Source organism: Gossypium hirsutum, chromosome A11 (assembly GCF_007990345.1).
Source record: "Gossypium hirsutum isolate 1008001.06 chromosome A11, Gossypium_hirsutum_v2.1, whole genome shotgun sequence".
Lineage (NCBI taxonomy): Eukaryota > Viridiplantae > Streptophyta > Magnoliopsida > Malvales > Malvaceae > Gossypium > Gossypium hirsutum.
The window spans coordinates 92,515,658-92,529,766 of NC_053434.1; the positions used below are offsets into that span (position 1 = coordinate 92,515,658).

The 14,109-nt window shown below is 33.6% G+C and overlaps 1 protein-coding gene across 2 annotated transcripts; it reads left to right on the forward strand.

Moving 5' to 3' along the window:
* The first annotated feature begins 8,931 nt into the window (after positions 1-8,931).
* Positions 8,932-13,170, forward strand: LOC107891200 (replication factor C subunit 3). 2 transcript variants are annotated; one of them, XM_016815916.2, is made up of 11 exons: positions 8,932-9,156; positions 9,273-9,383; positions 9,776-9,808; positions 10,204-10,372; positions 10,655-10,836; positions 11,049-11,185; positions 11,282-11,380; positions 11,626-11,695; positions 11,770-11,844; positions 12,607-12,652; positions 12,810-13,170. In XM_016815916.2, the coding sequence occupies exons 1-11, from the start codon at positions 9,073-9,075 to the stop codon at positions 12,866-12,868; spliced, it is 1,065 nt and encodes a 354-aa protein (XP_016671405.1). In that variant the 5' UTR covers positions 8,932-9,072; the 3' UTR covers positions 12,869-13,170. The 2 variants fall into 2 exon arrangements, with proteins under 2 accessions (XP_016671405.1, XP_016671414.1); XM_016815925.2 differs by lacking the exons at positions 12,607-12,652; positions 12,810-13,170 and adding an exon at positions 12,208-12,587.
* Positions 13,171-14,109: the final 939 nt, after the last annotated feature.

Below are 14,109 nucleotides of genomic sequence, written 5' to 3' on the forward strand. Positions count from 1 at the left end.
TTGATTCCAGTGTCATCTTCGGTCAATCGCCACCACCAAGAGACTCATTTCCTTCCTCTCTCTTCAAATATCAATTTAGTTCCCCCCTCAAAAAACTCTTCAAAAATCATGAAATTACTCTAACATGTTTGAATCTTTATTCTCTATGTTGGTCATGCAAAGAAATTGGGAAAAAAAATATTTTTAACTGTTACAATTTGACAGAATCAGAATCTAGCTATTCAGATTTTTTAGGAAACTAACTCTACAATTTTATCGTTTTCCCCTTTAGAAAATAGTATAAATAGGAGGTCATTCTCCTCATTTTTCATAGAACACAACAAGAGAAAATTTGCTTCTTTCATCCTTCTGTTCTCTATATTCTAATGTTCTGTGAAATTACACGAGAGGGAAATTCTATCTAGAAGATTGAGTTTTAAATGAGACCATCTGTGACCCCTTCAATCTTTCTTGGGAGTTGAACTTAGTGTAGTTTTGTCAATTTTCTTCCAGTTTATTTTTTAACAGATTTTCGACCAACTGCTTTTTTTTTTGTTTCGATTCCTTTTGAGAAGATCAATGCCAATTGTGTTCCACCTTATTTATTCGGGTGTACGAATATTGAAGTACTATGCTAACCTTTGACGCGACATCCACTACACGATTACACCGGTCAAGGAAAATTTGCTTCTAAGGCAGTGGTACTTCCACGGAACAATGATTTCTTTATTTATTTACACTCAGTTCGGTTTCCTGCCAACACTAACTGTTTTGTTTTGAGGTAGTATGTTTTCGATAATTTATAAGCAATTATACTATTGTTTAAACATGAGAATCATTTTCGTTTCCCATTGCTGGAACCAATGAACGCTCCTACATGCAGCGAGCTGGAGTACACTTGACGATCATTGCATCAAGTGAAGTGTCCTATTGAAGCAATCAATTTGAGGGCACCTGAGTAGTGCAAGAGTGTGCCTAAGTAGCATTGGAGCGATTGCAAGCTCCATTTGTGTTGGCGAGTGGGCCATTGCAATCAAGATAGGCTTGGAAGGCCTAGTGGTATTAAACCAAGATGGGTCGGAGGTCTCTTAAGTTTGAGTAGGTCGGAGGACCTTTGAGTTTGAGTTGGTCAGAGGACCATGAGCGAATTGCTAGATCCTTGTTTTTGGGATAGGGCTTATGATGTCATTATCCATAATAAGCTACTAATACATGAGATTTGTGGAGCTAGTCCAAGTGTCACCAAGTTTTTAACCAAAGTAGACTGAAGGATTATCGAGTTCGAGAGCTTAAACAAAAGAACTAGTAGGAGATGTCTTGTTTAGGCAATCTATGAGATTGTGCTAAGAAAGGAGCAACATGTCAGAGTTTGCGTGAATGAGCATTAAAGTCCAAAATTGGGATTAAAATCGACCTAGTTTAGTGGTGATTCATGTGTTGCAATTGGCCAAGATGGCCACACCCAATGGGTGACCATGGAGGGGCTGAAAGGGCCTAAGATGGAGATGGCCAATGTGTCTGAATTTCTCATGTTGAGAACTTTTGTGTTGGTGCCGTAAGGGATGGTTGGCATCAACCACATCCAGAGGGATTGTAACACCCCTCACCCGTATTCAACGCAGGAATAGGGTTACAGAGCATTACTGGACTTATAACACAATTAAACATACATTTCATATACATATTTCAATTTCATGTAATCATCATTCAACATTAATTATATTGTCCCTAACACGAGCCTACGAGGCCCAAAACATGCATTCGGGGTGGTTCAGGACTAAACCAATAACTTAAGAGATATTTACAAAACTTAGAAAAATTTTCATACTATAGGGGACACACGCCCGTGTGGCCCGGCTGTATGTCTCACACAGCTAAAGACATGCCCGTGTTACAGGCCGTGTGGACATTCGAAATAGGTTCAAATGGTCGTGTCCCAGCCCGTGTCCGACCCCTTGTAACTATCTGACTTGGGTCACACGGCCAACACACACACCCGTGTGACTAGTCCGTGTGCCCTAGAAATGGCCACACACGGCCGTGTGCCAGGCCGTGTGCTAGGCCGTTCCAAACCTGTAGGGTATACTGACTTATGCCACACGGCCAAGTCAAACGCCCGTGTGCTGGGCCATGTGAGGCAATACTGACTTGATTTCTATTTCAACACCAGAAGACACACGGCTGAGACATACGCCCTTGTGGGCAAAAAATAGGCTATTTAGCAATCCATGTTGTAACCCAAACTTGCACAAACCTAAACCAACCCAATTGGCACAAAAACATGGTACAATAAGGCATTCAACCAACCTCAAACAAACATAATTGTTACTATTTCAATACCAACCAATACCAAACATATCAATACCACAATATGTCATTCAATTTCATACTAAAACTCATAATCTCCAAATAACAATATAACCACAAACATAAAAAATTCAATTCTCAACCATTTAGTACCCCTAATTACCAAATACCAACTAGCATCACATATCCATCATCAACCTCACAACACAAGTCATATGCATAATTATATACATGATCAAATTTACCAAAATAAGCCAACTTTCATGGCTAAATGCAAAACCAAGCTTCAGACATTTACAAGCCATTTCAAATGACTAAATTCATTACCAAACTATATATCAAAATAACCATAATCCTATACATGCTATATACCTAAAATACTTAAGTTCAAAAGTACCAAGTAATAGCTGGATAGTGTGATGAAGTCTCCGACGATTCCCAAATCCGAGCTAGCTTTGATTTCACTATAAAACATGGAAAATAAACAAAGTAAGCTATAAAGCTTAGTAAGTTCATATAATAATAAATTCAATTAACCACAAATATACAATTTAACCAATTGAATATTTCAACATATAACTCATATTAGCTAATAAACCTTTCACATATTCACTTACAAGATTAGTTGTGAAATTCACAAGTTTATTCGATTCAAAGCTCATATGATTTGTATACATACCTGTACGATCTTGTATCAACATTAATAGAACCACATCTCTGATAGACCCATTGAACCATTCGGAATACTATCAGATACTCGAGAATCTCGCACCCTAAGTGCCACATATATAGCCAAAGCTATCTCGATCTCATATCACATATAATGCTCACTCTCGAGCTATCAACGGGTCTGCTCACACAAGCTGACAATCATGATGAAACTACACAGTGCTACTCACATAAGCTGACGAGTATTCGCAACACATGCCGAATAACTCAGCCATCGGTAGGACGTACGAACCAGCACTCAAATCACATAACCCTTAATGACATGTCATTCGTATCCTAATCTATTCCTAAGGTTCAACCAAGGTTTCTCACTTGCCGAATCATCGTCGAACATGTCCGTAGAGTCGTTCTCACAATTTATGCAATATCAAAGTATTTAAAATACAATTATAACAAAGCTTATTACATACAAACTTACATCGAATGCAAAAACTACGTAATAAGTCGATTAGTCCGAAACCTTGTTCTTTCCCTGATCTAAATCCATATTTCGCCTTTTTTGATCTAAATAATATCAAATTTAGATTATTTAATTATCACTCTATTCAATTTATTCCAAAATACACATTAAGGTAAATTTACAATTTTGCCCCTAACATTTCAACATTTTTACAATTTAGTCCTTATTTCATAAAATCACAAATTCATGAAATTCAACCAAAACCCATACTATCCAAATTTCAATTAGGTCCATAACAGTCCATATTGTTCATTTATTTCACAATTTAACCACACAATTTACACATTTCACAATTTAACCCCTAATTGGACATTTTACTAAAAATCACTTAACAAATGTTATTTATCTAACAACAAGCATGCATTGTCTATCACAAAAAGCATGTATTTTCTATCATCAAACATCAAAATACACATATATTCATCAATGGAAAAACCCTAAACCTTTATTAGTTTTGCAAAATAGTCCCTAGGCTAGCTAGATTAAGCTGCAACGATCTCAAAAACATAGAAATCATTAAAAACGAGACAAAATTCGCTCACCTATTGAGCTAGGAAGCTTGGACGAACATCACATGCATCCATGGAATTTCTAACTTCTTAATTTCGGTGGAATAAACTAAACAAAGATTATGACTTTGTTGTTTTACTATTTCACTTATTTAATTTAATAAATTACCTTTTTAACCTTTAATATAATTCATTAAATTCACTTAATATAAGTCCAAAAATGTCCACTCATATTAACAATGGTATATTTCCCTCATAAGGACATCTTCTATTTAATTTCATAGCCATTTAATACCTTTATCTATTAGAATATCACTTTTGCACTTTATGCGATTTAGTCATTTTTATCGAATTAAGCATTCAAACAATAAAATTCCTTAACGAAAATTTCACACAAACATACCATCATGTTGTAGACATTAAAATAATAAAAAATAATTATTTCAAATTCAAATTTGTGGTCCCAAAACCACTGTTTTGATTTGACTAAAAACTGGCTGTTATAGGGATGTTTTTTTAGTATAAAAAAACATGGTAATATTCAGTCGAAAAAAGGTCATACCATTAAGTGTTCCTCAAGGTTTTAACCTGATGATTATATGTTGTGGCATTGAGTCCGAGTGTTCAGTGGAGGAATGGGCATAGACAAGACTACACCAATGATTGAGATGAGACCAAGTTCCAGTCTATGTCCAATGAGCGCTGAATGAATCATAACCATAGGCCTTGAAGGCCCAAGATGGACTTGAGGTTTAAATGTCAACTCAATGCAACAAGGTTGCTAAAAGTGTGGCTTTATGTCGATGAGGGCATTGCCATATTAAGTGGGGAACTGTCATGGTCCGCAATTTACTATGCTAGTTATCAAGGTTAAGCTTTCCCCAAATGGTCTTGAATGAAATTAAAGTACAAAAACTTGGAAGTTGGAATTTGTCAGATACCCTGCAATCCTAGGAGATGTTGTGATGCAAATTGGGTAACTGATAAAGTTAGCTTTACAAGTGGGTATGTCTTTACTTTGGGTGGAGCAACTATTTCTTGGAAGTCTGCTAAACACATGAATTGCTCGCTCCACGATAGAATCAAAACTTATAACTCTTGACTAAGTCAAGCAAGAGGCTGAGTGGCTTAGGAATATACTTGGAGAGATTTCTTCATGGGAGAATAGAGTATTCGTTTTGGAGTACATGAGGTCTAAAAGGAACCTAGCTAATCCACTAACCAAAGGGTTAAGTAGGAAAATAGTTCTTGATTCGTCGAGGGGGATAGGTCTTAAAGCTTAGTGGTTGAGGAATTCATGGTGGATACCCAACTTAGTTCTCTAAGTTCAATGTAATCAAAAGAAATCATGGAAATACTCATAGTTTACATTCCACCTATCCTTATGGCGAACGATGTACATGTATAAGGTTAAGTTCTCACTCTTAATGAATTCATATCCCATGATTTAGGTGGTCCTATTGAGAAGAACTTGATGAATTCATTGACATGTGAGGTTGAATTTATTACTCTTAATGAGTTCATATCTTAGTGTTTGGGTGGTCCTATTGAGACAAACTTGATGAATTCACCTAATTTAAATTTAAGAGGATGAGCTTAATAAATGCTCTTAATGATTTCATAGTCTTGATTTGGGTGGTATATATTGAGATAGACTTGATGAAATCACCTATGTAAGTGTGAAGAACTAGTCACATTCTATGAAAGAAGTTGAGTAGCCTTTCTAAAACAATTACCAACATCCCAATGTGTATTGGCTAACACTTGTTGATCTATCACGGAACATCAATTGGATCTAAGATTAGTCGTGTGTCATGAGTTAAACCCTATCTTAACAAGTTAAAGATTCGTTCACTTATTAAAGAGAATAATCACTCATTTCACTACATACTAGTTCAAATCCACAAGATACTAGTGCTTAAGTGGCTAATTTCGTTATTCCTCTTTTTATGTTTTACCTTCTTTTTTTCATGTTTACAAAAATTACTTTGCATTGGTGGGGGAATGTTGGTAATGCAAAGAAATTGGAAAAAAAATATTTTTAAACGATTACGACTTGAAAAAAAAATTAAAATCTAGCTTTTAAACGGTTACGATTTGGTAGAATCAAAATCTGGCTGTTGAGATATTTTAGGAAACTAACTCTGAAAATTTATTATTTTTCCCCGTTAGAAAACAATATAAATAGGAGATCTTTCTCCTTATTTTTCATAGAACACAATAAGAGAAAAATAGCTTCTTTCATCCTTTTGTTCTCTAAATTCTAGTGTTTTGCAAAATTACACGGGAGGGAAATTATGTCTAGGAGATTGGATTTTAAGCAGGACCGTCTATGACCTCTCCAATCTTTCTTAGAAATTGAACCTAGTGTGGTTTCACTAGTTTTCTTCCAGTTTATTTTTTATCAGACTTTCAACGAACTGCTTTTGTTTTTTCGATTTCAATTCCTTTTGAGAAGAGCAATCCTAATTGTGTTCCACCTTCTTTATTCAAGCGTGCGAATATTGAACTACTGTGTTAACCTTGGAGGGTGACGTCCACTACACAATTATACCGACCAGGGCGAATTTGCTTCTAAGGCAGTGGTTCTTTCAGGACACAGTGATTGCTTTATTTATTTACACTTAGTTTGGTTTACTGTTAATGCTAACGGCTTTGTTATGCAGTAGTATATTTCAAACACTCTAAACTCCTAATCCAACTATTAAATTGGTTGGTTAGTATGTTGTTCTCCTCAGCCGAATTTGCCTTTTCATTGCATGAATAACCAGAAAGAGTCTCGAAACTCTACAAGATGAGTCTCACTTCTTTCTTCCCTTTTTTTTTAAAAAATTTTCCCTTTCTAGCCTTTTTTTAGGTATGGCTTGGAGCTTTTGAAAAATGGACCCTTTTTTTTTGATGGGTTGGTACTTGGTATTTTGAAAAAAGAAATGATGGTATTGGATAAACCAAAGGTCAAGAATGGAAGATGGTGGTCGGATGATGTTAGATTAAAGAGTGGTTGGGTTAGGCAATGGGGGAAATTTTGGTTTAGACTTTGGTGTTAGGTTTGGGGGGTGGATTCATGAAGGTGAATATGAAGGTTATGGTGGTGGAAGTGATAACTTGATTGTCAATTTAGTGGTTTGATGATAGAGGTTAAGTATAGTTGTTAAGTAAATTGTCATAAGAGGACTATTAAAATGGTAGATGTTGAGGACTTGAAAAGGGAATGGAAATGTCGTGGAGCAAGAGAAATTATTTTATAGACTCTTCCCACCACATCATCCATACTCCCTTTCAATTATTCAATAACATTTTAGCAATTATTTCCATGTTATTAACACATATTTTTGTTAATTTTTACCCTAAACCTCAAAACATGAACCATATACCTCAAACCTTAAACACAAACCTAAACCCTAAACCTTGAACCTTGAACCTTAAACCTCGAATCTCAAATTATAAATCCTAAACCTAAAACCCAAACCTTGAACCCTAGGTTTAAAGTTTAGGGTTTGAGTTTAGGGTTTGGGGCCCGTGTTCAGTTTGGATTTAAGGTTCGTGATTTGAGATTTATGGTTTATGGCTTGGATTAGGGGTTCTGAGCTTGAATTTAGGGTTTAGTGTTTAAGGCTCATGGTTTGATGTTTGGGGTTTAAGGTTCATGGTTTGATTTTGGGGCTTAAAAAATTACTAAAATTACATGTTAATGACATGGAAAAAAATATTGAAATTGTCATTAAATAATTGGAAAAGGACCATAAATAGTTGTTAAGTAATTTGTCATAAGAGGATTATTAAAATGGTGGAGGTTGATGACCTAAGAGGGAATGGAAGTGTCATGGAGCAAGCTAGAAACATTAATTACATGGATTGCACAATTAGTATTCCATTAAAAAGAAAACAAGGGAGCAGTTTTAATTAACAATGGTGATTAAATTAACAATTTTTTTTTTGGATACCAAGGTGACTAGTCAAACTAGACTTTCTCATGGGCTGAGTTCGAAGGCCCGCTCGAAAAGTGGGAAGGTTTGGTAAAAATATAAGTTTGAAAAATGAGTTGGGCAAAAAAAAAGAAAAAAATGGGTCGGGCCTTGGGTAAGACTTTTTTAGCCAGGGCCCGACCCAGCCCGACCCGAATATGTAAAAAAAAACTACAATTTTTTTGCTGTTTTTTACTCTTTTTTTGTTATTTTCTTGTTTTTTTCACTATCTTAATACAATTTCACTATTATGTTGCTATTATTTTATTATTATTATATAACTCTTGTTTCTTTATTAATTTTGTTACTATTTTAGATGCATTTGCTTGTTAAGTTGCACATATCTTAGTGTTATTTAAGTATAAATATTTTTTAAAATTTATTTTCAATTTGTTGGGAAACATTTATTTGAGTATTTTTAGTATTTTTGATGTATTATATTTAAAAAAATAATATATTAAAAATAATATAAAAAATAATATGGGCTGAGCCCAAGTTTGAACATTTTTATCCGGGCTGAGCTTGGACAAAATTTTAAACCCATTTTCAGGTCGAACCAAGTCCGAGCTTAACAAACAGGCCTAAAATTTTGATTAGGCCTAACCCGAACCCGACTCAACCGGACCCGTGAGCACCTTTATGTTAAACTAGTAGTTCACTTTTAAATTAGTTTTAGAAATCAAACAAAAGACCATGTAGATTAGCTTGCCAAATACCTCTAAATATAGCAGGGTAAATTATATTAATAATCACTTAATTATTTTTTTCCTTTTTAATAACCCATTTATAAAAATTATAAAATAGTTACTTAACTATTAATAAATTTCTTATTTAATCATTCAATTATAAAAATTTATAAAATGATGATTTAAATATTTAAATATTATCTTTTTTTGGTCACAAAAATTTTTGTGTTTTCTAGCTGGTGTAATGAAAAAAAATTAATAAAGATAAAAAATAATCATGAGTCACCTTTTATGTAGTTTATCCAATATAATAAAACCCTACTCTATCTTCTCTCCCAAATCTCATATCTTTCCCGCCATATTCTCTATTCTTACTCTGTCTCATCTGATTTTCTTTCCTCTTAGATAAACTGAGATAAGCAAAATTCTATTCAAAGATGTTGTGGGTTGATAAATATCGACCCAAAACCCTAGCTCAAGTCATTGTTCATGAAGAAATTGCCCAAAATCTAACAAAACTGGTACTCCTTTTTTCTTTTTTTTTAAAATTCTTTAACAAACTTTTGTTTAATTCTAAGTGCCCATTTTTTTTCTTTAGTTATTGTAATTTCATGTTCCTTTTTCTTGAATTAAACAGGTTACAGAGCAAGATTGCCCGCATTTACTCTTCTATGGACCATCTGGGTCTGGCAAGAAAACCCTAATCATGGCCCTTCTTAGACAAATATTTGGTCCCAGTGCTGAAAAGGTTCTAATTTTTTTTTCCAATTTCATCTTTTTTACCCTTTGATCCGGTTTAGGCTTTTTTATTTTATTTTATAAATGTTTTGTTAAGTGGGAAAGTTTCCAGTACTACGATAAGTTTTTTTTTTCGAACAAATTTTTTTGGTCATTCGAACTGATTATTTACTTGTTTAATATGGGAGCTTGAAATGTTGTGGATTTTGAACTTGGTAATCCCTTTTTCCTTCTTAAGTTTTGGGTTGGGTTATTTTCATAGAATTAAGGGATTCTTTTTGGGATAAACATTAAGGGAGGAAATTTAGTGAGTTGTTTTCCATTGGATTAATTAATGGTTTTTCTTTTGTTGGTTTTCTTCTTATTGAACTTAGAAGAATCATTTTGTTTATTTGGTTGCAGGTGAAAGTGGAGAATAGGAATTGGAAAATTGATGTAAGTTTCAAATGATGATGTAAATTTCATATAAAAATTTCTTGATATATTAAAATGTAATATTCTTCTCTATGCGTGTACTTTCTATGGATAAAATTTGCAGTAAAGTTTCCATTGTTAGAATGAGAATTCAAATGATGGCTTACATATAAGAGCACTGAGGTTGAGTTTTCATGCCCTTGATCTATCAAAGTTATCTTGGATACTTTCTTTTGAACCTTAATGTTTCAGTGGCCTTTATGCATGATTTTACGGGTACCCTTTTTTAACTTTGTATGCTACAGTGGAGCTCATGATTTCATTGAGTATTCATAACCCATTATTAATTGAATCGGTGCCTTTTCTAAACTTCTGCTTTCTAACTAGAGTCACCTCTTCTTTTAATTTTATTTCAGGCTGGAAGTAGAACCATTGATCTTGAGTTGACCACATTAGCAAGCACGAACCATGTGGAGTTGAGTCCAAGTGATGTAGGCTTTCAGGACAGATACATAGTTCAAGAGATTATTAAAGAAATGGCTAAAAATAGACCCATTGACACAAAAGGGAAAAAGGGATTTAAAGGTAATTTTGATATTATTTTTCTTGCAACCTTATAAATCCATGTTAGAAGCATGTTTCTCTGTTCGAATTTGGTTTGTAAATCATATCTCCAAAATGGCATTTCATATGTATATTTAGTATTCAATGTTCTGGATATAACATTCATCTGTCTTGTCCTTTATGTTTATAATGTCTAATTGATTTTCTTCTTGATGCTTATTTGAATTTGGTGGGTTTCTTTTCTTTGAAATTTTGAGTAATTGCATATTTCACTGTTTCATTATGATCTCTTATGAATGTCAGTGCTAGTACTCAATGAAGTTGACAAGCTTTCTAGAGAAGCTCAGCATTCTCTCCGTAGAACAATGGAGAAGTACAGTGCTTCTTGCCGGCTAATTTTGTGCTGTAATAGTTCTTCAAAAGTCACTGAGGCGATTCGATCTCGCTGTCTGAATATCCGAATAAATGCACCTTCAGCAGAACAGGTTAAGGAAGTTAGCTACTATTTATTATTAAATACTTGAAAGAATGTATGGATAAATTCCTAGTAACAATACTTCAACTCCTTTTTCACCAACCCTTGTAATGGGCTGTGGCCAAAAGAACTGTGATGTATGCATGAATATTATTTTCCATGAAAAATCTTTGTTGTCTTATTGGTGAATTGATTTCATTTCTGTAAAATTCCCCTTACCAGATTGTTAAGGTGTTGGAGTTCATTGGAAAGAAAGAAGGGCTGCAACTTCCATCTGGTTTTGCGGCCCGCATTGCTGAAAAGTCAAACCGGAATTTAAGGAGAGCTATATTGTCATTTGAGACTTGCCGTGTTCAACAGTTAGGCTCTTTTCTTTTTATAGATACTGCTGCCATGCAAATCTATGCAGGAAACTTAGTTCATCTGTGTTTTTATATTATGTTTTTTTATTATAGGTATCCTTTTACTAGCAACCAAGCAATTCCGCCAATGGATTGGGAAGAATATATATCAGAAATAGCAACTGACATAATGAAGGAACAGAGTCCTAAAAGGTTCTTGCCTAGCGCCTTAAAGTATCTTATTGTTCTGTTAGTAAAATTGCTAACAGTTATGTAATTCTTTTCAATACCTATCTGGTAATGAGCTAATTGCGTAATGCATGTCGTTAGCTGCCAAAGTTACAATGGGAAGGATGTCTAGGATAATAGACTAGAAAGTAAATTTGGACATAAAATGTCCTTTGTGGTATTTATTTGGTTGTGGACTTTCTTTTAAACCTTTTTTCTTTGTTCTTTAGGCTGTTTCAGGTTAGAGGCAAGGTGTATGAATTGCTCATCAATTGCATCCCTCCAGAGATTGTCTTGAAGGTAAATATAATGCGATGCTATGTTGTGGTCTGTTATCTTTCTCCAACTAAAGTTTGTTTTCCTTGTTGTCTCAGAGGCTCCTCCATGAACTATTGAAGAAATTGGATGCAGAGCTAAAGCATGAGATTTGCCACTGGGCTGCATATTATGTAAGTTGATTAATCTGTCCTATCTTGTTTGTCTCTGTAATGTTTGGCTATGCTGAGTTGGCAATGTGTTTTAACTTTCGGACCAACACTAGATATCTGTTTTCTTTTGGTTAATTATGACTGATTATCCTGTGCCTCATGGAAAATAATTGTAAGCATGTTAATCTCAATTCTCAGCTCTGTTCTTGGGGCTTAAAACAATGCAATCTTCTCACAATGTGGTTGTTTCAGTGAAACCCCAAATGAAGGGGAGAAAATGATGAATGCATGGATTGGTCAAACAGTCATACTATCATTTAATACCTTTCATTTAACAAAAAATTGGAGAGACATTTAAAAAAGCATGCAATTTGCTTGCACCAGGCATAGTCCGCCAGGATTCTGATTCCCCGCTGGTTTGAATGGGTTACGCATTTGACGTAAGAAATTCTCAAATTCTTTGCAAAGAGGGGTTTCAGCATAAAAAGGCTTCTTCTTTGATTTAATTTAAAGACATGATGGCTATCAAAAGTATGGATCACAATCAAGCCATGAAGTGATTGGTAGAAATTTTCAGTTAAATGTGAAATAAGTGATAATTCTGCAGTTATGTGGTAAATTTCAGATTAGTATGGGTGGTCAGGCAAGATGTTTTCGGTGATAGGATTCAAAGCTATGTTTTTACAGAATGTGAAAGTTAGGAGGCATCGCCCTGCTTATTGTAAAACAATACCACTTAATTTAGCTCTATGTGTACTCAATTGATTTCTTTTAATTTAACAGGAGCATAGGATGCGTCTTGGACAGAAAGCCATCTTTCACATTGAAGGTATGGAAAATTTCCATTCGGCATACAAATCATTTCAATTGCATAGCACATAATGGTTCTTTCCTTTGTAACATAATTGCATGACAATGTGCTTTGCTATGCTGTTTTGGCTATAATCAATTTCATGAATGTTGTGTTGTTTCTGATAATTTTGTAGCATTTGTTGCCAAATTCATGAGCATTTACAAGGCTTTCCTGATTGCAACATTTGGCTGAAGAAGGCGCGGTTTTGTTATAGAGTTCCGGCAGCGAAGGAAATAATTTCTCTTTGTTTGTAGGCCTTGTGTTACCTTTTCTTGTAATGTAATGGCTAGTAAGCAAGACCTTTTTAAATTTTCCCTTTTAGCCACTCTTCTTTACTAGCATTACTGCATTTGGTGTTTAGCGTTCGCTGTTTACTTCTTTCTTCTAGTTTACTTTTTCAATTCATGTCCAGGTTTATTAATTAAATTATGTTTTGGGTTTTTCATGGACTTAATTTGATTGATAATGAAATTGATTTCAGTTGAGAATAGTCATTTTGAGGTTCAAGGACTAAGTTGCAAGGTCAAAAAAATTTCGAATGAGAGAAAGTTACATACAAATACTGTATCAATTCACAAAATTATATACTATGAAGTTTATTATTCGATTCATGGCTTGATTAGGGTAGGGGAAAATATTGATTATTTCATTAATTTCATTTTTGGAATTATGGTTATAAAAAAAATTTGATCTATTTTATTATATTAAATTAATGATATTTATAAAAACCATTTTATTATTCAACTACATGCTCTTTATAGAAGTTGATGGGACCAAAAATTATAGTTCTAAAATTATAGACGTGTCATATATGATGTGGTTTTTAAAAAAAAATAAAAAAAATTTACTTTTAAAAAAATTAAAAAATTATATAATTAAAAAAGCTAAAAATTCCAAAGTTTTCAGAAATTCAAAAAAAATCCTAAATAGTTCTAAAACAATTTTTAAAAAATCACAAGATTGATAAAAAAAAATTATGTAAAATTTCCTGAAATATAAAATATAAATAAAAACTCCAAAAAGTTAATCAAAAAAAATATATATACACATATATATACCATAGTTAAGACTTTTATACCATAGTTAAGACTATAATTTGACAATAACAGGAAAATGACAAACCCAACAAAATCGCTGGTTTTGTTAGAACCCCACCAGTTGAGGCACTATCATTTATTTCAATCAAATGAAAATTAAATTTATGATAACTGTGTGTAAGTTACATTACAACTTTTTTTTTCCAATTGAAGTTTAGTTGAATTAATATCAATATTATTATCAATATAGGGGATATAAATTAGAGTGCATTCAAGATGCCTTTGAATTTTAACGCACCTTTAATATATTGAAATATAACTCCTTTTTACCCTATTTTATAAATTAAACACACCGGGATATGTTTATAGTATTTGTTTGGATAGCATCACCAATGA